Source organism: Pteropus medius, unplaced genomic scaffold, assembly GCF_902729225.1.
Source record: "Pteropus medius unplaced genomic scaffold, Ma_sr-lr_union100, whole genome shotgun sequence".
Taxonomy (NCBI): Eukaryota; Metazoa; Chordata; class Mammalia; order Chiroptera; family Pteropodidae; genus Pteropus; species Pteropus medius.
Window position 1 is genome coordinate 2,717,304 of NW_024340698.1, and position 23,396 is coordinate 2,740,699.

General features: G+C 36.2%; 1 protein-coding gene and 1 pseudogene across 5 annotated transcripts in view; one reads left to right on the plus strand and one right to left on the minus strand.

The window, feature by feature from the left end:
• Nucleotides 1–23,396, plus strand: part of MCF2 (MCF.2 cell line derived transforming sequence) — an 83,446-nt gene that overhangs the window by 29,265 nt on the left and 30,785 nt on the right. For 2 of the 5 annotated variants that reach the window (XM_039874787.1, XM_039874805.1), the window contains 9 exons: nucleotides 11,974–12,093; nucleotides 12,891–13,007; nucleotides 14,433–14,582; nucleotides 16,110–16,151; nucleotides 16,313–16,443; nucleotides 16,752–16,866; nucleotides 19,274–19,393; nucleotides 22,054–22,245; nucleotides 23,190–23,381. In XM_039874787.1, coding sequence (XP_039730721.1) covers nucleotides 11,974–12,093; nucleotides 12,891–13,007; nucleotides 14,433–14,582; nucleotides 16,110–16,151; nucleotides 16,313–16,443; nucleotides 16,752–16,866; nucleotides 19,274–19,393; nucleotides 22,054–22,245; nucleotides 23,190–23,381 — 1,179 coding nt within the window. Of the gene's footprint in view, nucleotides 1–2,238; nucleotides 2,593–11,973; nucleotides 12,094–12,890; nucleotides 13,008–14,432; nucleotides 14,583–16,109; nucleotides 16,152–16,312; nucleotides 16,444–16,751; nucleotides 16,867–19,273; nucleotides 19,394–22,053; nucleotides 22,246–23,189; nucleotides 23,382–23,396 lie in introns of those variants that run through there. The other 3 variants (XM_039874808.1, XM_039874815.1, XM_039874797.1) reach the window with 3 other exon arrangements.
• On the minus strand, nucleotides 6,400–6,519 carry LOC120613147 (uncharacterized; annotated as a pseudogene).

Here is a 23,396-nt window from a genome sequence, read left to right on the forward strand (position 1 = left end):
ATGTCCAGTCAACAGTTAGGCTAGTAAAGGTAAGTTTTTGGGAGTCAAAAGTCATACATGGATTTTTGACTGCGTGGATAATTGGCTTTTACAACCCCCATGTTGTCCAAAGGTCAACTTTACTTTGTATCTGAAAAGTATATCAAAAGTCATTTAATCTTGGGTAAAACATGGTAAATCTGTAAACTTCTTGACAACTTTCAGTTAGTCACTGTACTTTTTGAGCACTAGCTACAGTATATAATTTGTTAAATTTCATAAGTAACCTATTGCATTTTGTTACTTTAACCAGAACTCCTCATCTTCATTACACGTGATTGTGGTTGGTGTGCTTGTCCCCAGTTTACATAGATTTTCGACTATGTAGGGGTCAATACCCCTAACCCTGCATTGTTTAGGGGCCAACCGTATCCTGGAACTCGCACGGTGAAATGAATGAGATCATTATTCTTTTCATACTCAGTATGAATTACTCCTCATCTTAGGCAAGCCAGCAATGTGTTTGTTGTTGTTGTTGTTGTTGTTTATCTTTTTTAACAGAAGTGTTTAATCATAAGCAATGGAGAGAAGAGTTAACACCAGATTTACACAGTTACTAAAATAAAATAAAGCCTGACTTTGTATAATATGTTTGCCTTTTCAAAAGAAGTCACATTTATTAAGTAATATTGATTCTCTTTATCTCCTGATTAAGTACTCCAGGCAGGTATCAATATCATTGTCTTATAGATGAGGGAATTACATTGAAATACACACTTTGGAAAGGGTATGTGATGAATCCAAGGTCAAATATCTAGGTAACAAAAAGAGCCAGAGCAGGAATTGAATTTTCATTAATCTCAGTTGGTGCCCCTTCTACCTGCTGCTTTCTATTATTTTCCAGATGACTCGTGAGTAGATAAATAAATTCAATGTTTTTCAGAAAAAGGTAAAATTCCTTTGGAGAGAGTAAGTCTGCCTTCCAGTGAGCCCTATCAGTGGCACTAAATGAAGTAAAAGCTGTTTACCTTTTGCCCTGGCCTTTTACGATCAGGCCTTAGGCTCGTTGAGCAGTCCTCAGTTTATAACAATAATCAGTTCTTTTATACTAAATATAACACTCGTTATAATAAACTTTTTTCTTATATCACCAGGCTAGTTTTTTTTTTTTTTTGGTCCAAAACTACCTGCTTAATGGTAAAGTAATTTTCATTGAGTGATCATTTGGCACATGGCATCAGTTTTTTGTAAAGTTTTTTTTTTTATTAATCAAATAGGTTGCTTGGAACAGGTCTTGTTTTTCCTGAAGAAGAAATTTAAGATTCAGTCTTGATCCTATTGATTTGGGGTCAGCAGAGGAATACTGACTTGTTTCTTGGGAGGTGATGCTCCCCTATCTATTTTCCTAAGAATGCTCTCTTACTGGGGAAGTGTGTCATGTTCAGCAAAGAGCTGGGCACTTGGGGTCCCTTTATTCTCCTAACTGCCAAATTGATGGTGCTGGGTAGGAGTTGGGGGTACAGGTGATGATGACATGTAACTGGGTGTATGTCATTTGAAATGTTTCTTTTTAACATTTTAAATGTTTCTGCTTATGATGGTTTCTATACTCATCCTGAAGAGCACATTAATTGATCTCAGCCATTAATAGCTATTCGGCACTTTTTGCAATAAAGGTAAGTATTGAATATAAGCTAACTTCAAGAGCAAAAGTTGGCATCCAGAAAGGATTTCTGGTGAAAATTGCCATTGCATAGATAGGTGTTGGTATATTATTTTAAATGAGTGTCTATGAAATATACAATTCAATTTGAAGACCTTGATTTGTAGATTCCAATATAAACTATGCAGTTGGGTTATACTTCATAATTCATGATAAGAGACAAGATTTTTTCTTTAAGTTACACATTTTGGGGAAATGTTTTAGGAGAGAATCCTATCTCCTCCCTCCCCTCCGCCGGTTAGAAAATCTGCATATAATGTTCTTTCTAGATTATTATCAGGAAAAAAATTCATACACTTTTAATCTTTCACAGGCTTAAACTCGGAATAGAATTTAATTAAAAAAAAAAAAGAATTGAATTTTAAGTTACAGACCAGGGTAGGACAAAAATAAAGGTATCAGTTAATACTACCTTCACAAAGATTCTTAGCATTCCACCTTAAAAAATCAAACTGCGCAGAAGAGAAAGCCAGTCCCATCAAGCCCCTACTAGGAGGTCGAGTTTTTTTTTTCTTCTTCCACTCTTAGGACTTGCCTGATCGTCTTGAGCGGTCCTACACTAGCTAATCCATGAGGTTCAATCAGGCTAAGTAATTGGAGGAATGTGTCAACTCTGAATTACAATGAGCAGCAGGGAAGGATCTGTCAGCTGACTAATCAGGGATAGTGGTTTTCTTGCAGTGCTGCCATGGTGGTAATGGAAGCAGCTACAGCTACGGTAGCATTGTTTGATAGAGATTTTTGGCTGCTGCTTTTCAATACTACCCAAGAAGCGGCTCATATTTTATCAATGTTGCATTGACAATTGGAAAAGAAGAGTGTTATTGTATATAGGCAAGATGGCAGAAGCAACTCCCCCGAGAGGCAAGATGAGGTTCAGAAGGAATGCGGTAAGGGTTCTGCCTGCAGTCCTGGAAAGCCTATTCCCAAGTTCAAGTGCAGGGATGCTGCAGCGTGCTGCTGTAGCACAAACTGCTGAATGGGGATTTTAAGGGCAGATGGATAGAATGGAGACTTGTATTTGCATGGATTGTACTGATGTGACTACTGTGATGTTGACATAGGGAAATGTAAAGGAGTCAAGGAGGTCGAATGTAATTTCAAAATCTAAATGTGCTCAAGTTTTTACGAGGAAGCGCCGGTAGTCTTATTATTTGTTTAAGACTGTATGACAATTTTGAATCGTTTGGCAGAGTAGCTTTAAATCACTCATTAAAATAATATCTAACAAAAGGGTTCATTTTTTTCTTTCACCATGGTTAAGGAGAGTATGATATCATGGATAGGTCTGGAGACGACTTCATCAGCATTTAAAAATGCAGCCCTTTCTGGGTGTACAAGTGAAAATATTTTAAAGTCTAATGATTTGAAATCTTTTTGATTTTTTTAATTCTTCTCCTATTTTAAACTTAAAGATATAGAATTCTAGCCTGTTGATAACTTCTTTTTTTTTTTTAAGGAAAAAAAATGACTCATTTTTTATTATAGGCTAGAATTTAGAAATCTCTCCTTTCAGATATGTTTCAAACATTTTTCTACCTAAATTTTCCCTTATATGCTAAATTCCCAGCAAATTTCTAAAGTGATTTTAGAAATTTAGGTGTATTTTTGGGAAATGTAAAATTATGCTAATTTAACAACTAACTAGTCATCAACAGGGTTTTAAATGCCACTCTTTTTCTTTCAAAACTTAATGTTATTGATATTATGATTTAAAATAAAATGCTTGCTGATTAAAATATTGAGACAGCACACAAAAAATAAAGTAAAAGTCATCCATAGGAAAAGATGTCATTTGGAATCAAAAGTGAAATAAACAAGTAAGAATTTTATTGTTGTCGAATGACAGTGGCCATCAATGGGTGAGTAAATGAGTTATCTTCTAATAAAGCTCTTAGCACAGAATGCTATTTTGAAAATTACAATTTAGGATGTGAATCTTTTTATTTTGACAATTGTATCTCCAGCTCTATGTGTGATTTTTGTATTACGGGAATAATAACTTCAGACTTGTATTTAATGCACAATTTATAGTGCACAAGAAATTCTTTTCTATGTGCTTTGTAGTATTGGGTACAACTGACATTAGTACTTTTGTTATCAAAAGTAACTGACTCAAGCTTTCAGGAAGTTCCTAATTCCTTTATATATATAGATGTCTTCTCAGTGGTGAACTTAGATCCGTGTATATGCATATACATTAATACACACAGATACATACAGCACATGAATACTCACTGAAGAGACATATCTACTATTGTGTCACACACAATATAGGTTACAAAGGTAAAGATGGAATGGCTACTAAGGTAAAGGAGCTCTCAATCTAGCAGAGAAGATAGGACATGTTCATAAATAACTAATTGTAAGAACTTCTAGCTAGTGAAGTCCTCATTTGTTTGAAGCCTATGCAAAAGCATATGTTTTTGTTATTTTGTTGTTGTTACTTTCCTCCGTTGTTCTCTTAAGTGAATTACTTTAAGTAGTCCCTAGGAATGAAATTGATTGGATTAAGTCCAAAGCCCAGAACTATAGTGGAAGACAAATTTGTTCTGCTGATATGGTTAAGGCTTGACCAGAGTAAAAAATTGGAAACTCAGCTGGTGACACAATGGTTTCACCTTGAAGGATCTCTGGAGTTGGCCTGATTTTGGAGGCTATGATAGGTAGCACCCGAAAGGATGGTACAGCGGATTTAAAGTAAAGTCCAAAGAGAGGATTAAACTGGATAGAAATTGCAATGACTGTGGCCAACTGAGAAGGAGGAGATGAGAATAGATATGTGACCAGAAGGGCATATATCTACCCTTGAGGTCACTTGACAAATTGCTTGGTGACCTGTGGAGTAACTCATACGTTCCATACTCTTTAAGGGTGGGGTGAGTGGGGTATGATAGAGTGTGGAAGTAGCTTGTGACATTGGAAACTCTTCTCCATAGTGTGAGATCATGAGATTTTCCCCACTGTTTCTAAGGAGATAGTTCGGACCTTATCAAGGTCAATCACATGCCAAAAGCTCAACATCATATTCTGTTATGATATTAGATTATAACAGTTTCTGTTCGGTGGACTCCCTGATGTCAAATTGTTTCCAATAATTTGTTTGACTGTTTGTATTTGACCCATTTTGTTTATGTCAATGTCAAGTCATTCCTAAATACTAGGCAGCAAGTCTGTGTGTATGTTCAGTCTAATTGTTAAGTATGTGTCCTGGAAAGGGTTACTTGTCCTGGAAAGAGCTTGCCCTTAGGATTTGGGTAGGCCTAGGTGCCACTGCTCTCTAGCTGTAACCTTGGGCAAATTATTGCACAGTCTGCTTCAGTTTGCTCACCTGTAAAAAGGCCATATTACCTACTTCATTGCAATGTTATAAAGGCTAAATAGGATAGTATATGTAACAAGCTTGGCACGTATGCAGTAGGCTTTCTGTCAAGAGTTCCAACTTATTGTTACAGCATTTTTTGGATTAAATATTAAAAAAAGAAAAGATATAAGAATATCCATTGTTTTTATTGTAAAGTAACCAAACTCTTATGTTGTATAAGCCACTTTAAACATTTTTAAAGAAATAACTAGTGCAACTGAAAAGTGTGCATAGGGTGTATGAATTGCCTCTTTTAGATACTGCACAAAAGACATTTAAAAAGATTAATTTGTAGACTTTAGTAGTGAAATGATGTATCAGGCTTATGCCTTTTGTCGTTATTGCTGTCCTTACTGCTATAACTGGGCAAGCCGGGGAAAGATGTGAGAAGGGAGTAAATCTCTCTTTAGGAGGGAAAAGTGAGAGAAAGCTGATTCTGTGCCCATTAACTTGAAGAACCAGTAAGAGCTGTTGCAGAGGACTGGGGTGGGGACATGCACAGCGATTGGAGAAATGACTCAGAGCGCTATGAAGATGGGGTAGTATATTCATTTTTAACAGGCACCTTTGAGCAGTCCCATGTTGGAATCCACCCCCCCAAAAAAAAGCCTGCAAGAAGCTAAAACCAACGCTGTTTCCTCTCATGCTGTCATGCGGTCATTTTAAGTAAAAAAAAAAAAAATGATAAAACAAGGTTGACCCTTGCCCACATCCCTTTGCTTTTTTGACAGTTCTCAAAACGATTTATAGTTTTAAAATCTAGGGTTTGATTTTGGAGAAAATAAAAATTGTGCCTCTTCATGTTTATATAACCATAAAGATTAGGGATCCTTAAAGCAGCATACCAAAGAATTTAGGAATGTCGTGTCTCCAAACTGAAACAGGAAAGCTCAGTGATTTTGAGGTATATTTGCTGTGAGATTAGTGTGTTGGATAGTTTATGTTATGTGATATGCTATTCGATCGTTCATTTCAATACTAGCTTTAAAATGGATACTCTTGAAACTTTTAGTTATACAAATATCTGCATATAGAGAAAAAGCATTTTCTCCCTATATCTATGTGCAAACATATCTATGGCCTTTCAGGTTAAAATTTCTCAAGAGTTCTCTGCCCCCTCCAGCTTCTCAGAGCCAGTGATCACAGAGAGAAAAGTGTACATATTGATATTAGCCCCTATTTAGATATATGAAGCTTTAGTTCAGAGATTACAAGTTGGTAATCCACAGATGTGGTTTGCTTCATTAAAGTGTTCATTAAAGTGTTTCCACCTCATTCTGGCTGTTTTAATCAAATCTGCCTAACTTCGTGTGTTTACATTATTTTTTTTTAATGCTTACAGCACCTGGTCTTCCTAGGTGGTCTCCCATCCAGGTACTAACCAGGCCTGCCCCTGCTTAGCTTCCCAGATCAGACAAGAACGGGGCACATTCAGGGTGACATGGCCGTAGATATGTGTTTACATTATTACCCTAATACATGGTAGGCATTCAAGTTTGTTACCATTGCTTTAGGTTTCATGTTTACACCCTTGACCTTGAACCTGATCTTTGTACCATCTTTGTGATGTTTCTCCAAATTCCTCCTGTTGATCTTTTTGCTATCCATTAGGAGTGTCTCCAGAGGAAGGAAAGCTGAAATGGAAAAACAAAAACAAAAACACAAAACCATATTATTTTTATCTTTCAGGTAATACCTTGTGTAAGAGTTTCGCTCTGCAGTCTGGTGAATCTGGGTTCTAATTCTGCCACTTACAAGCTGGAAGTTATTAAAAAATAACTTAGCCTTACAAAATCTCAGCATATGAGTTTTCTTTTGGTGTTATAACAAATTACCACAAAGTTAGTAGCGCAAAACAACGCAAATGTGTTCTGTTAATGTTTTGGAGGGCAGAAGTCCAAAGTGAGTCTCACTGGGCTAAAACCAAGGTGTTAGCAGGGCTTTGTTCTTTCTGGAGGCTCTAGGGGAGAATTCGTTTCCTTTACTTTCTGGCTTCTAGAGACCACCCACATTCCTTGGCTTATGGCCCTGCATCAGTCTGCCCTGCATCATTCTGACCTCTGCTTCTGTTGTCTGTCACATCTCTGAATCTCCTGCCTCCCCCTTTGTCTGTGAGGATCCTTGTGATTACATTTTTCCTGCCCTATTAATCCTGGGCCATTTCCCCATCTCAAGATCTTTAACTTAATCGCATTTCAAAGTCCTTTTTGACTTGTACTTTTACATAGTCACAGTTTCCAGGGATTAGGATATGGATATGGACATCTTTGGGGAATCATTATTTTACCCACCACACTCAGTTTCTTCAGCTGTGGAATGAGGGAAAAAATACAACCTAATGCATGTAGAGTAGTTAGCACAACGTCATAATAATACTCATTATTTTCGTAATAGGCATTTAATAAAAAGTGACATTCCCATTCAATGGCCAGCTAGCCAATTTCCTTGCCCTACCTTAAGGCTTTGAAAGGTCCTAAATATATATAGATATATGGTGGGGTTGTTGTTGTTGTTGTTAGGGAGAAACTATGAAAAGTAGTCATTCATGTGAGAGTTGCTATAATTAGACAGTATGGCAAGCACTTATTTAAGTTTGAGATAAGCGAATGGGACTAGGACTGAAAAATCAAGTATGTCATTCATGGGATTTAATGAGCATGAGGTATAAAAACAATATACTTGTATGCTTTAGTTTTCTAAAACAATAAAATCTCTGACATGAATTATTTGCGTGCCACCCAATTGTTTAGCAGTTGTATAGCTATTACCTGCAAGTTATTTATTCCTTCAGATGGCTATTAAATTTGAGAGTAGCTACTGGGTTAAAAGAATCCATGTGTTTTATGAAGGTTTGCGTGATAGCTCTATAAAGATCCTAAATTTATCCTATAATGAAAAACATTATAAATGATATTATACAGGCAATAAATGAAGTTTGCATCATCGATAGTGCATTTTCTCCAAAAATACAACTTTTTTTGTCGGCTTTTTATGATAAGCAAGTCACTAAACATTTTGAAGGAATTAAGGAAGGAGAATGTGTAATAAAATTATCAGAAAGTTTTACCTAGTAATGATCAGATTAGAATATCGAATCATCTTTAGAAGCATTTTATATAGTTGTCAATGTTTGGGATTCCTACTTTATCAAATAACTACAATAACCGATTTAGAAAACAGCTAACATAAAATTTCTGACTTAGGAGTAGCTGAATACTTCCAAACCCTGCTGAAACTCTTCCCTATGGAGTCTGTGGACAGTGAGTCTACTTCTTTCTCCTTTGTGCTTTGTTCTCTGCTGTGTGATCCACTGTCCTCAGACCTGGCTGCTGGAACAGCCTTGTTCTAGAAATGGCAGGGTAGAGACCAGGTAGGACCTTACCTCAGGCAGAGGGTTCCCACATGACCTTCTCTGTTCCCATAGTACCCACCACCAGCACCACCATCCCCAATTTGGGAGGTGGGTGAGTATTCTAGGCTTTAAGTTGATCATCTCTAGGGTCTTGCTTCCAGAAATTTCCTACTCAATATCGGAGAATATGCCAAAGAAAGTCAGGGAGAAAAAGACTATGAGAGCACATCAACCTGGAACCATGAAAGAATAAAAAGTATTTTTGCATCAAGTGTTGGCAAAAGTAGCGTGCTTTCAATTGCACTGAAAAGTAAAAAAAAAAAAAGCTGGATCAAAGCAGACAAGTATAATAACAGTACTAGTAATTTACCCATGTGCAGGAGAAAAGGCTTAACTCCTAAAGTGAATGGGATAGAAATAGAACCAGTGCTCCCAATCTAAAAATAGGTCCAGAATTCTCACAAGTCCTTGTCAGAGTCTCCACTTTAGCAAGCTTTTATCCATACCATATTCCGATAGTTTTCTACCTAAGCCTGCTTGTCCAAGAATCCAAGGTAAATTAACTTATTAATTTTTTTTAGAGTTTACAAAGTGCTTTTATATTCATTAATTCTTACAATAACCGAGAAGTTTATACCATGCATTGCATAAAATATGCATTATGTACATAATAGAGGATAAGGTATACATTATCATTGGGATTTTCTGTCTCTGCTTCTGTTTCTCTCTAAAAGGTGGTTTCGAACTTTGAAATAAGCTTTCTCCAGCAGCAGGGGTCATGACTACCAGTAGCTCTGAAACTGTACCCTCAAAGTTTCCTTCCCTCAGCTCTAGTTTGAGAAATGCTAGCGCAGGACTTTGGTCCTGCTTACATCAGATTTTCATCCCGCTACTAATCACTGTGTGTTGGAAGGGCAAGATCTTGAAGAAAGATAACAGTTTTCATTAGGAATATTAAGAATAATAGGCTTTTTTAGTTTATTTGGGGTGCTATATCAGAATACCACAGATTGGGTGGCTTATCGACAGAAATCTATTTCTCACAGTTCTAGAGGCTAGAAGTACATAATCAGGATGCCAGCAGATTTGGTGTCTGGTGACAGCCCAATTTCTGGTTCATAGAAGGTTGTCTTTTTTCTGTGTCCTCACATGGCAGAAGGGGTAAAGGATCTCTTTGGGGTCCCTTTTCCATGAGCACTAATCCTATTCATGAGGGTTCCATCCTCCTGTCCTTAGTACCTCCCAAAGGCTTCACCTCCAAATATCATCACAATGGGTTTTTTTTTCAAGATATGAATTTTGGGGGTACATAAACATTCAGTATATAGCAGAGGGGAAGAAGTAATGAAGGGAGAGGGTAGCACAGACATGGCTACCTGGGGGACTTGAGTTGGACAGTCATCCTAATTAGTGCCTATTCATAATCATTGATTTCAATTTGTGCTATTTTACCTGTTTATATCATACTCAGTTCCTTTTCTCTCACTCTAGTTCTCATTGTCACTTAATTGTTTATTTTATCACCCTTTCAAATTGAATTTTTTAAATCCCTAGTTTTAAATGTAATTTTCCCAAGAGCTTAAGTCTTATACCTAAATGACAGTTACTCTTTTTAAAAATAGACTTTATTTATTTTTTTAAAGCAGATTTCGGTTCACAGCAAATTGAACCAAAAGTACAGTTCCCATTACCCCTGCCCCACAATATCTTATTAAATTTTGTTTTATAGTACAGTCTTGTTCGATTACTAATATTACAGTATGCCTGAAATATTATTGTATTTTAAATGTTTTTGATATATTTTGCTTTATTATGCTTTAATCGGCTGTTTTGAGGCTGACTCCTGACTCTGCATTCACGGTCTAGATTTCTTTCCCTCCTTCCTGTATATACATTTGCTGAGGGACGTCATCTGGAGGTCCTGCTGACCCTTCCAACCCAACATGTCTAGGAATGGGAATCAGTATCATATGCCTCTCCTTAAAACCTGCTTCTCTTGTGTTCCCCGCATCAGTGAGGGTTGTACCTACCATTCACCCAGTTACTCAAGTCAGAAATCTGGATATTGATTGTCTTAGTTTTTCCTTTCTCATCAGACACAGTCATTACCATATCTTGCAGATTGTACCTCCCAAATTTTGCCCTCATCCCTGCTATTGTTTGTGTTCTAGGTCAGAAACTCCTCATCCCTGACTTGGATTATTGTACCAGACTCCTAGCTCTGCTGTCTGCTTTCGCTCTAGTCCAAATCCAGTCCCCAGACCAGAGTGATCCTTCTAAAGTGCACACCTAATTGTGCTGCTCTGCTATTTAAAAACCTCTTAGAGTTTTCCCTTGCCTCCAGGGAAAAACCCAAGGTCTTTCCTGAACTGGCTCCTGCCCATCTTTCTAGCACCATCTCTACACCCCCAGCATTATTTTCCTCTAGCTTTCCTGACTGGAACCTCTTGAAGAACTGGGGTGGTATAGTGATTAAGAGCAATGACTCAGGTGCAAATTAAGGCTTCACCAGTTGGGTCGAGTTATACTTAAACTCTCTGAACCTCACTTTCTTTATTTGTGAAAAGGATAGCCTGACTACTTGACGGGATTATTATGAAGAGAAATTATGATAATGTTGGCAAAATACTTGGCACAGAGTAAGCATTTGATATGTGGTGATATATTATTAATTTTGGGCTATGCCAGTCCATCCCTCACTGAATTTGCATGGTTCCCTCCTTGTCTTTTGCACTCTTTCGTATAGCAATTATTTCTTGACCAGCTACTATGTGCCAGTATTCTAGATGCTGGGGAAACATTGCTGCACCAGAACAACATTCCAATCCAATTAATTCCTCTTTATGCTTCAAAACCTTTCTTGACATTCCTAGGTCTAGGATGCTCTGTGCTACCACTTCCTGTTGTACATTCTAATTCCCTTGTGTTTCACTTATCAATTTATTATGCTGTAGAGCTAATGATTATTAATGGTCTACACTATTAGACTGTCATTTTCTTGCAAGCTGGGTAGAGATTATTAGTTTGTGTACACTGAATGCTAACAGTGCTTAATAATCATTCACTTAAATACATGGAGTGGATGGACACAAGATATTCAGTGAATATTGCTCGGATGAAATTTGAGTTCATAACAGTTTTCTTACATTGTTTTCTACAGTTATACAATATATTAGCTCTGTTTGGCTTTTAGGGCTATCCTGGGAACCCGACTCCTAATTCTGTTTTACAGGGAATAAATGCAGTTTGAGTGCAAATAACTACTTCAAAATGAAGCTTGAGTATAATTCTTTGTAACTTAGGAATTACTTTAGTATGAGAAAATTCCGTGCCATGAGCATTGCAAAGATCTTGACCTGATGACCTTACATTATTTTTATTTTCATTTTCATGTCTTTAGATTTTATCAATATCCATTTTTAAAGTTTGTCCTTTTAATGGCTTTTATGGCTTTAAAATTTGTTTCCTTTCATTGCATGTTTTCTGATATATGCTCAGTTGAGTGCATGGTTTAACATTTGTTTTCTTCCTTTCCTGTGTTCTTTCTTCCTACAGGTTTCCTTCCCTGGGAACTTACACTTGGTATTGGTTCTACGTCCAACCAGTTTTCTTCAACGAACTTTCACAGACATTGGATTTCGTTTTAGCCATGAAGATTTTATGGTCAAACTACCGGTAAGAGTATTTTAAAAAAATGTTTTGTCCCTTTAATTCTCCTGAAGGCTTTGTAACATGCTGTCGATGTTTTATATGTGCTCACAAAGCATTTAAAAGAAAAAAAAAATAGAATTTGTCTTCCAGAAATGTAAATTTGCAATGCCTAAGTTTTCTGCTTCTACTGTTAAAGGAATAGATTGCTCAATTTGTAACAAAGCAATTCTTTTTGAAAAAGATATATTTGTCACATATGTTATATATGTGTGTGTATATACATATGTGTACATGTGTGTATAAAATCTGGATGTTTTCTTTTTAGGAAATAATGAGTGTGTATTTTATGTATTTGAACTCCCATGAACTTACATCCTGAGCTAGTTCAGAGTACCGTGGTCTTTTAAAAGATATTTTTATATGGCTTTAGGGCTAGGAATAGAGTGCTCATAAATTTTGATACTTTTGCAAAGATCAGTCTCTCCTGATAAATTATAACTACGCAAACCCCTTTTACATTGTGGTAAGCATAACATTCTTTCAAAAGGTTGACTATTAACAGTACAAATTTTTAGATCAAGGAGAATTAGGTGTTTGGATTTCTATGGAGATTAATTTTCCTTTACAGAGAAATGTTTTATAAATGAAAACTGTTATTACCTGAAGAAGGTAGTGTGTGTGTGTTGGGGGGGATGTACAGGAGAGAATTGTTTATAAAAGATAACTTTCTGCTAAATGAATGCTAAAGTCATTTTATAGTTGAAAGGAGGGGAGATGCCATGAAGGGCAGTTAACAGTATCTTTCTTGCTTATTTATATAGGTTGTTATGCTGAGCTCAGTTAGTGATTTGCTGGCATACATTGATGACAAGCAATTAACCCCTGAGTTAGGCGGCACCTTGCAGTACTGCCACAGTGAATGGATCATCTTCAGAAATGTATGTTTCTTTTGCCCTTACTGTAGAAACTATAGTTCATATTAGCCTTTAAATCTAGTTCTAGAATTCTTTTCCTTTTTGGGAAAACTGATTTCTGGGGCTCCTAGGTTTTAAAATCCATATATAATTCAACATCTTGATTTTCTTCCATAGGAAATATCTAGAAATGGTGAAGAGTCACTGAGGATGGCAATTGAAGGAGAGGCCTAGGGAATAAGGAGATCTTCCTATGTCCGTCCCCTCCTGTGGCCATGTAGTAACTTGAAGAAATAAAGGGTTGGGATTCAAATCCTAGCACTGCTGATCTTTAGCTATAGAGCCTTGCACAAGTTATATAACCTCTCTGAGTCTCAGTTTTCCCAACTGTAAAATAGGAATCATAATACTTTACCTCATAGGGATATTGAGAAGATTAAATGAGACAACAAATGTAAGATGTTTGGTCCATGGCGTATGGCAGACTCCCAAAAGATGCTAGTCGTCTTGTTAATCTCATCATCCTAGTGCTGCTCCTGAGGCAGTTAGATTTGTAGCAAAGATTCCTTCTGTTCTAGAAATTTACAATTAGACAAGGGCCCTGTAACTCACAGGGGTGAGTTTGTAGTATAAAAATCTCTACCCCAAATCCCAGAGATATGGGAACCCTTCTGAAGGAAGTAATTAAATGATGTTGAATTAAGTCAGGGTTCTGTTTTCCTCATGCTTATTCTTCATTGAGCAGGCCTGTTCATTCATATGAAGGTGTGTTATCAAAATTAGCAGTGTCTAGCCCTAAATAACGGATAAAGCTATAAGTAAAAGAGCATATACCTTGAGCTACGTGGTAAGCAGAGGGTTTATATGTTGTCCTTCTTTCTCTGAGTGATTGATTTTGGAAACAAACAACAGAACCTTACTTGACATTTTAGGGCAGCAGAACCTGAAATGAATTGTTGTCACTAGGTGTTCCTTCATCACCCCAGTCCATCACCTTGCTTGGAATGCTAGTACTTGTTCATAAATGATAAATATAAAGTGGCTTTGATGTTTTCATCTCTCTTCAGAAGTAAAGTTATTATAAAGCAATTTTACAATTGCAGAGTTTACTAGAATAAGGAAAACCCTGTGTTTTTTGAGATCATAAAAGAAACTACTTAGTACATGACATCTTTAAGAGTAGTTTTCATCAATGTCCAAGAAATAAGTACGGAAATTTAGATAAAAGACATTCAAGAAGACTCTTCACCTGATTATAGTTTCTCAGAGGCTTAGATGCAAAGTTAGCGTTGACTGCCAAGCTCAATGCCAAGTTTCCTTAGCAGAGAGGAGTTCATAATATATGTATTTGCTGTCATACCTAAATAAAAGTAAATATGATTACTGATCCAGGTTTTGATACACTGGCAGAGTTTCCATAGCATTAAAAGAATCACTGACTCTTTGCAGGCTATAGAAAATTTTGCCCTCACAGTGAAAGAAATGGCTCAGATGTTACAGTCCTTTGGAACTGAGCTGGCTGAGACAGAACTACCAGATGATATTCCTTCGATAGAAGAAATTCTTGCAGTTCGTGCTGAAAGGTATCACCTGTTAAAGGTATGTCTGATAGAGTGGACAAAAATTTTTCATGATTTTTTTTTTTTCTAGAGAGGTGTTCAGTGTGTCCATTTCACACTGATTGGTGGGTAGAAAGACGAAAACTATATTTATACATTGTAAAGCACACTATTAAAAATAAGAATACTTTATAAGAGGAAAATGTCCTGGATATGTTGAAGCTAAATATCCCGTTTGTAAATGGTGCATTTGCTTGAGAAGTTGTTTATTTTTCAATAGAACAGTTGATATAAATGCTCCAGAATAAGAAATCCACAATCACTTTTGTTACCATGTATTCTTTACTTTGTGGAAAGGCCCTCTCATTTGGAAAGTTAGAGTGAGAATCAAGAGGCACACAGGCATTCTCTTTTAACGTCCACCACAGGTACAATGTGAAATGGAGAAGGAGAACTTGAGGAGGAGTCAGGAGGGCTGGTTTCTTGTTCAGGCTCTGCCTTATACTAGTGTTGTGACCAAGTCAGACATTACTGAATTGATTACAAGCTTTCTTTTCCACAAAGTACTAGTTCTTGATGGTTTCTACAATAGACCGTAGGTAGCAAATTGATTTTTCTCTCCTACCCGGTTGCCTGGAGTATTGGGTTGTGAAGGATTCTGAGTCACGATTCAGATAATCACCAAGTAGTTTTAGATTCACTTTTCCCGAAAAATTTAAGAATGATCTGAGCAAGCACCTTCCTGTATGACTCAGGTCCTTCCTATGATAATAGGCTTGCTATGGGCACTGACAGACACAAGCTCTATGGGGAGGTGACATTTTTAAATTAAGAAGAGGAGAGAAAGTGAGGATTTCAATCATAACCTAAAAGCAAAACTCTGTTCAAGGAAAGAAAACTCTGTTTCTCACAAGCTGTGTGATTGGATAATTTGCTTACCCTCTCTGAGTTTTAGCCTTTTTATATGTGCAGTGAGGTTGATGATGATGATGGTGATGATGATGATACATGCATACCTTGTAGGGTTGTTGTGAGGATAAGCTGAGCAAAATATGTGATAAATATACAACAGTGTTTGGCACATAGTTGGCATTAGCTCTTAATGTTTATGTTCTTATTCATATTGGTGTTAGTGTCATGGAACCTGTTCCCAGAAAAATGTTTGGATCTCCCGAAGGAAGTCACACATCACTCTCACATGCCCAAAGAATCCATTATCCAAGGTTAAGGCCTTCTGAATAGAAGCATATGCTTCATGATGAATTAATACAAATGTGAAGTACCCTAATATTTATGGCAGGAAGAAATGAGTAACAGTTAAGGATTAGTAGGAAAGGCATCTAACTATATCTGAGCATGCATTTAATAGTATTTGTATGCTTTCTAGTGTGATAGTCTTTATTATGCTACTTCTGCCCTATTGAAGTGCATTAAAAATATTAGCAGAATAGAATAGAATAAATTAGAACTTTCTACCAGTAAGAGGAGGAGACTACAAATGGAGCATGGGGTACTTCTGCCTGTAAAGATCTTATGGAAATAGTGACTGCAACATCCATCTCAACAGGCAGAGGCTTCTTGGAGATTCTCACAACTTTTGGATTCTGTGGTACGTACTGAGGTATTCCTTGATTTTTCAGTAATGAAAACAAAGGATATTCTTGAACTCTTGTTTCTGTTCTGCATACTATAGGTATATGCTTCCTTCTCTTTAGGTCATTCAGATTAGGTTATTAGTAGGTTGATACATCCTATTGTGCCTTTGTACAGAATGACATAACAACTGTAACCAAAGAAGGAAAAGTTCTGCTAACAAATCTGGAAGTGCCTGACACTGAAGAAGCTGTCAGTTCAAGACTTGAACATCATCAAATAAGTGGTGACTGGCAAACTATTAATAAGTGAGTACTTACTTTTTGGTTTAGAGTTTCTTATTTTAGATTCTGGAAAGGAGATTACACATTTTTGCTGTAATCTGTTGCGTGTGAAAGAATTCTTAGACCTCCGGAAATCTGAGAACTCCTTTCTGAGTTGTCTCACAGAAATTAGTTGACTTGTAAATGAGGTTCCGTGGACACTGATGGTCTCTACCTGGACCAAGTGTCATGGACTGTGACTTTGCCTTTAATTCTTAATGTCCAGACCAGGTTTATGTACATGCTTACAAAACGGTTGTTTTTAAGGAATTCTATGACTTTTCTATGTTCAGATTGTTGACTCAAGTACATGACATGGAAAGTGCTTTTGATGGATTTTGGGAAAAACACCAAATGAAAATGGAGCAGTATCTGCAACTATGGAAGTTTGAGCAGGATTTTCAAGAGGTCAGTTGAAACATTCCTTTATACATTTATTTTCATTATGCCAGAGATTCTTACTCATTGATCATCAGAAATAGTCTCACAAGATGTCCATTTATACCCATAGAGAGATGAAGAGGAGACAACTGTAAGTGAGTCTTGACCTTGAATGAAGAGTACTACTATATGCCAAGACTTCTACTTCTGTGGCTTACTTCCTATGAAAGTGCACTTATGTGCTAACATATATGACAAAGACAAAGTTGCTATCTACCCTGGCGTTTGTTATTCAAATTAATTTTAGATATAAAATGCTCTCAGACTATCAGACAGCTTTCTAAGGAAATAATATCAACTTCCTTCTTGATTTTTAAAATACCATATATCTATGTTGGCCATATTTAACATGATCTAACAAAACATTTTTTTTTCTGATCCAGCAATTTACACCTACGAAAAGCCTGATGGATGAAATTAAATCGTGTTTGGTTATATATTATTTAAAAGATTATAAGTATGTTCTAGTCGTATCCTTCAGGAAAATCTATCATATGTGGTCAAGAGACATAAATTTAGTTTCTTCTTTTCTTTGCAGTAATGTCCAAGCTCCTTGCAGTCTCTTTCATATATATTACTAGGAAATCTAAGGAAAACCCACTTTTTTTTTTCCTGTTTTCTGTGTGGCCAGCTTGTTTTCTACTCATGAGTGGTTTACTTCTTGGTGTTTTATTTGTTCTAGCAGAATTAGATTTGGGAGGGGCACTGCATTCTAGACACAGAGCTCAGTTACTACTAGCTCTTTCATCTACTGTGATTCGAACAAATTTTAAAATGCCATACACTCCTTGAAACCCTCTTTAAAGTAAGACTAGGTCAGATTGCTTTTGGTCCTTCCAGATATTTGTGTCTCTCCCTCTTCCCCAGCCGAACACATGTAAAAACACACTTTTCTTGAACATTCCTATTATTCTTCTATTTATATGTTAATGTGCATCCATACTAAATTCTTGTCCTGTAGTTATGTTCTGTTGGTTCAAGTCATCGTTGGCTCTAATTAGTATTGTTATTGTTATTGTTTGAACTGTAATCTCACTAATGCAGTCTGTATCTCATAGTGACATGCAGACAGAGTCTGTATATAGTTAGGAAGTTAATGTAAAGAAAATTTGTTTGGAAATTTCAAACTTACAGAATTTTTTGAATATTGCCAAACTTGCAATATTCTTGAATATACAGAATAGAAATATTCTGTTGCATAATCACAGTGCAGTTATCAAATTCAGCGCAGTCAACGATAATGTAATACTTTTGTATTATCTACCATCAGTACTCCAACTTTATCAGCTCACTCAATACTATCCTTTGTCATTTCCTCCCACCTTGTCCAGTATAGGATCTAGTCTAGTGGGCCATGTGTTGCATTTAGTTATCATATCTCTTTAGTTGCCTTTAATCTAGAACATTTCCATAGCCTTTCTTTTTTCTTTGTTTTTTATAACACAGACAGTTTTGAAGAATACAGACTTTTTTAAAATAAAATGTTCGTTTTGAGTTTATCTGACATTTTCTCATGATTAGATTAACCTATGACCACCTAGAATACTACATAAGTGATGTATCCTTCTGAGGGTATCACATGTGGAGGTAAATGAAGTCCACCTGCCCCTCATTGTTGATATGGATTTTGATCACCCAGTCAGGGTGCTATTGAATTTCTCCACTGTGTAGTTACTACCCCCTCTGCCTGTATCTAGTAGTAAACATGTGGGGAGAAAATTTAAGGCCATGCAAATACCTTCCTCCTCATCAAAAGACTACCACAGGTTTAGTATCAATTGATGATTCTTGCTTCAATCAGTCTTTACTATAATGGTTGTGAAATGCAGATTTTCCATCTCTAGTGTTCTCTCCCCACTTTCCAGTCCACACAGGCATACTACCAGATGCAAGGGCCTTCCCTTCTCCCCGTTTATTTATGTATCTATTTATTGAGTTCATGGCTTCCTAGTTTTTCAATGATTTCTAATTTATTACTGTTAAATATTTTGGTGTACCAAGATCTGGGGAGGTGTGCTTGGTGTGCTCATTGTTACCAAAGGGTCTTTGTTTCTAGAACCATTCACCATAGAGCTAGGGAATATATATGCAGGTATATATACGTATACATACTTCCATACACGTCCACATTTACGTATTCTCACATGTACATTGTGATGTTTTATAAATCAGCAGTACACACTGATATTTAAGAGGTTAAAATGTAATAGATTATATCAATTTCTGTGAATAAAATAACAAAACATTTTCCGTATGTATAATGCTTCCATATCAATGGTCTAATTTAATAGAATTTCCTTCAGAACTTGATTATTAAGGGAAAATGCTTAATAATTTCCATGCTTTTAAGACTAATTTTTATTTCTATTTTTAGCTTGTGAGTGAAGTTGAATTTCTATTAAACCAACAAGCAGAGTTGGCAGATGTCACAGGGAATATATCGCAAATAAAACAAAAAATAAAGAAGTTGGAAAACTTAGATGAAAATTCTCAGGTAAGATTATATTTCAGATGTTCATTATATTTATTAAGTATAAGAGTTACATTTTGATAGTTTTCAGTAGTATAAACCCTTATGATTAATCTCTCAGCAACAATCTGTATACTTGGTTCAATAATACTGGTCTATATTATTTTTGTTTTGTTCAACGTGGGTCTGGGTGACACTACATAAGTCATATAGTTGTAACAGGAGGCCTCTGAGATAATGTTGTGAACTGTTTTAGGCCCACCGATAGGAACAAGATCCTAAATCATTTTGAAGAAGCTAGAAAAAATGTCTGTCAAGAATGCTATTTGGTTTTTCCATTGTATGTTTTTGGCTCTTTTGCTGAAAATTATTTTCCCATATATACTAGGGTTTATTTCTGGGCTGTCAATTCTATTCCATTGATCTCTGTGTTTGTTTTTCTGTCAATACCATGCCGTTTTTATTACTGTCGCTTTGTAGTACGATTTGAAGTCAGACAAGTGGTTCTTCCAGCCTCGTTCTTTTTTCTCGGGATTGCTTTGGCTGTTGGGGGTCTTTTGTGAGTCCATACAAATCTGATGTTTTGTTTTGTTTTGTTTTGTTTTGTTTTGTTCTATCTCTTTAAAAAATTCCATTGGAATTTTGATGGAGATTGCATTAAATCTCTATATTGCTTTGGGTAATATGGCCATTTTACTATGTTGATTCTTCTAATCCATGAACACAGAATATCTTTCCATTTCTTTGTGTCTTCTTCAATTTCTTTTAATAATGTCTTATAGTTTTCGGTGTATAGGTCCTTCACATGCTTCATTAAGTTTATACCTAGGTATTTTGTTCTTTTTGTTGCAATTGCAAAAGAAATGTTTTCTTCATTTCTTTTTCTGAAAATTCATTGCTAGTGTATAAGAATGCTATGGATTTTTACACATTAATTTTGTATCCTGAAACTTTATTATATTTGCTTATTGTTTCTAGTAGTGTTCTTGTGGAGTTTTAGGGTTTTCTATGTAGAGAATCATGCCATCTGCAAAAGGTGACAATTTGACTTCTTCATTCCCAAATTGGATGCCTCTTATTTCTTTCTCTTGCCTGATTGCTCTAGCTAGGACTTTATGGTAACAGAAGAATATTTAACTTTGAGTGATGAACACACAATACAATATACATGTGATGTAATATTGAATTGTACACTTGAAACCTATATAATTTTATTAACTAATGTCCCCCCGATAAATTTAATTAAAAAAAAGATAAACAAAATATACCACAATTTTTGTTAGAAAAATGCTATTTGGTACTTGGAAATGATGGAAACATACAAAAACATAATTCCTTAAAATATTCGTCATTTGATACATGCATACGAACCAAATTAATACAGATAAATCTACTTAGTCTTACTAGCTGTGTGACCTTCGATAAATTGATTACATTTTCTAAGCCTCAAAGTCCATCTATACATAGGATTGAAATGACCTACTTTGTGGAGTGATTGTAAAGATTCATTTAGGTATCGTAGGTAAAACACTTAGCACAATACCTGAGATATATGGATATATAGTAAGTAATCGAAAGGGCTAGCTGCCATTATTCTGCTGGTCTTAAAGCTTGGACTCATGGCTTTAATACTTACCAAACTCTAGCTTTGCTCCCCTATCTCGTATGTGAGAACAAGGCCATAGTATTTAAGGTGTATTCTCAGCAAATTTATGATGAACCACTAGTACCTAAAAACAAAAATTGATAAGAAGCAGTTGTGGCTACCAGTTCTGGAGTTATTCTTGTAGATTTTTGTGATTGTGGGGCAATTTACAAATCTCTAAGGTGGAAAGAGAAGGCAACTGGCTTGGAAACTAGGGGGCTTTGTGGTTTTTTTTTTTTTTTTTGCTTTTGTTTTCATTTGTTTTTAATAAATTTTCGTTTTAATTGTGATAAAAGATGCATAAGACTTACCACCTTAATCATTTTAAGTGTACAGTTCAGTAGTGTTAGGTACATTCCCATTGTCGTGCCACCAATCTTTAGGACTTTTTCATCTTTCAAAATTGAAAACTGTTCCCATTAAACAACTCCCTATTTTAACCCCAGTTTTCCCACTAGCTAACCAGGTTAGTCACTTCTTCATTCTGGGCTTCGGTATTTTTATTTATTTTATCTTGACAAACATTTCCTGAACTTCTACTCTATTTCAGTCACTGTACTAAAGGGGTCAGTAGTTGATAGACTGGAGGCAAGGCTGCTAAGATCCCTTTTCGCATGGAAACCTTGCGACGTTCACATCAGGCCTGTAAAATGGTCAGATAGATGACAACTCTAACGAGATTTCCAAGGCTGAGATATGTGAAATCCATTAGCTTTCTTTGGCTGTTGTGTACTTCATTTGATATATGCAGTTCTAAATCTGTACATATCAAGGGAAGCAAATTTCATCCACATTCTGGGCAGCTGGTTATTTTCTGTTTCTGTTACAGAAATGAGTGAGCTTCTGATGACATCAACTGTTCTAGCTAATTACTGTAACTGTAAGCCTTTTTTGCAGCCTGTAGAAGTATGACATCAAATCATATTTTTCACAGTATATCTCCCTTGCTCAACCAATTTGCTTCTTAGTTACTTTCTTTTTACCCCTGTATTTGGACAGAGATCATGCAGTTATTGTTTTACTTCTTTCTTAAAATCAGGATCTGTTAGCAAAGGCCCGGTTTGTGATTTTACATGGACACAGACTTGCAGCAAATCATCATTATGCACTTGATTTGATCTGTCAGAGGTGCAACGAGCTACGTTACCTTTCTGATATTTTGGTTAATGAGATCAAAACCAAACGGATACAGCTCAGCAGGACCTTCAAAATGCATAAACTCCTACAGCAGGTAGTGGTATGGGAAATGATGCATTTCTGAAAAAGATGATAAATATTTTTCTTGGGTCCTTGTCAGAGGTTATAGAGTCAGGGTCTGGTATAGCTTTGGATTTAAGTTTGTAAGAAGTCTGAGTTTGATTATGCTTATTTAATCCGTATTACTTCTGCAGAATTCATGGCAGGTCTAATATTGTAAGAATTTTGGCCTCTGTTCCAAATATTGAGATCGTGATTGCGATGGCTTCCTTTCTATTTTGGGTAGATCTCTGAAGCCTCTACTCAGGTGATATTTTGCAGTCAGAGCATTTTTTTAAAGCCCTGAGGGGATTTAGCTAAAGCCTAAAATTCCTTCCACATTTCATAGTTACAGCAATAAAAATTAAACAGTGACTGGAAAATATTCCTCCACAGCTTGTGGATCTGACCCATTTCATGATTAAGCAATGGAGAGAAGATCTGGTCTTGGCAGTGGAATGTGAAATAGGGATATCACTTATAGGCATTGTACCTGAATGTGAACGTTTTAATCCGCACATCTTCTCTGGCAAGGAAACTTTTATCCTTGTCCTCGGCAATCATTACACATTTATATTACGCTTTATAGTTTACTAGGAGTTTCATATTTCAGTTATTGATTTGGGGAAAATAGCACGCAACTCGAGTGTTAGTGTTGAGAGAATGGTCAGACTCCTGCTGCAGAATGAATTCCTTATGAAATAAATGCTGCGCTTCCCAGCCTTGGCTCTGCATCAGAAATACCTGTGGAGCTTACGGCCCTGAGCTACTGAGTCAGAATTTCCGGGTGTACAACCCAGATAGCTTTCTTTTTTAATAGCAACAAAAACAACTCTGATTGACAGAAACCAGGGCTGATAAATACTGTCTTAAGAAACAGACATGTTTCTTTTTCACTCACTCATGGGGCGTTTTGTGTGTGTGTGATTTGTTCACCAGGCTCTTCAGTGCTGTGATGAAGGAGAATGTCTTCTAGCTAATCAGGAAATAGATAAGTTTCAGTCTAAAGAAGATGCTCAGAAAGCCCTCCGAGATATCGAACATTTTCTTGAAATGGCTCTGCCCTTTATAAATTATGATCCTGAAACCCTACAGTATGAATTTGATATAATTTTATCTCCTGAACTCAAGGTAAGAGGGTTTTTT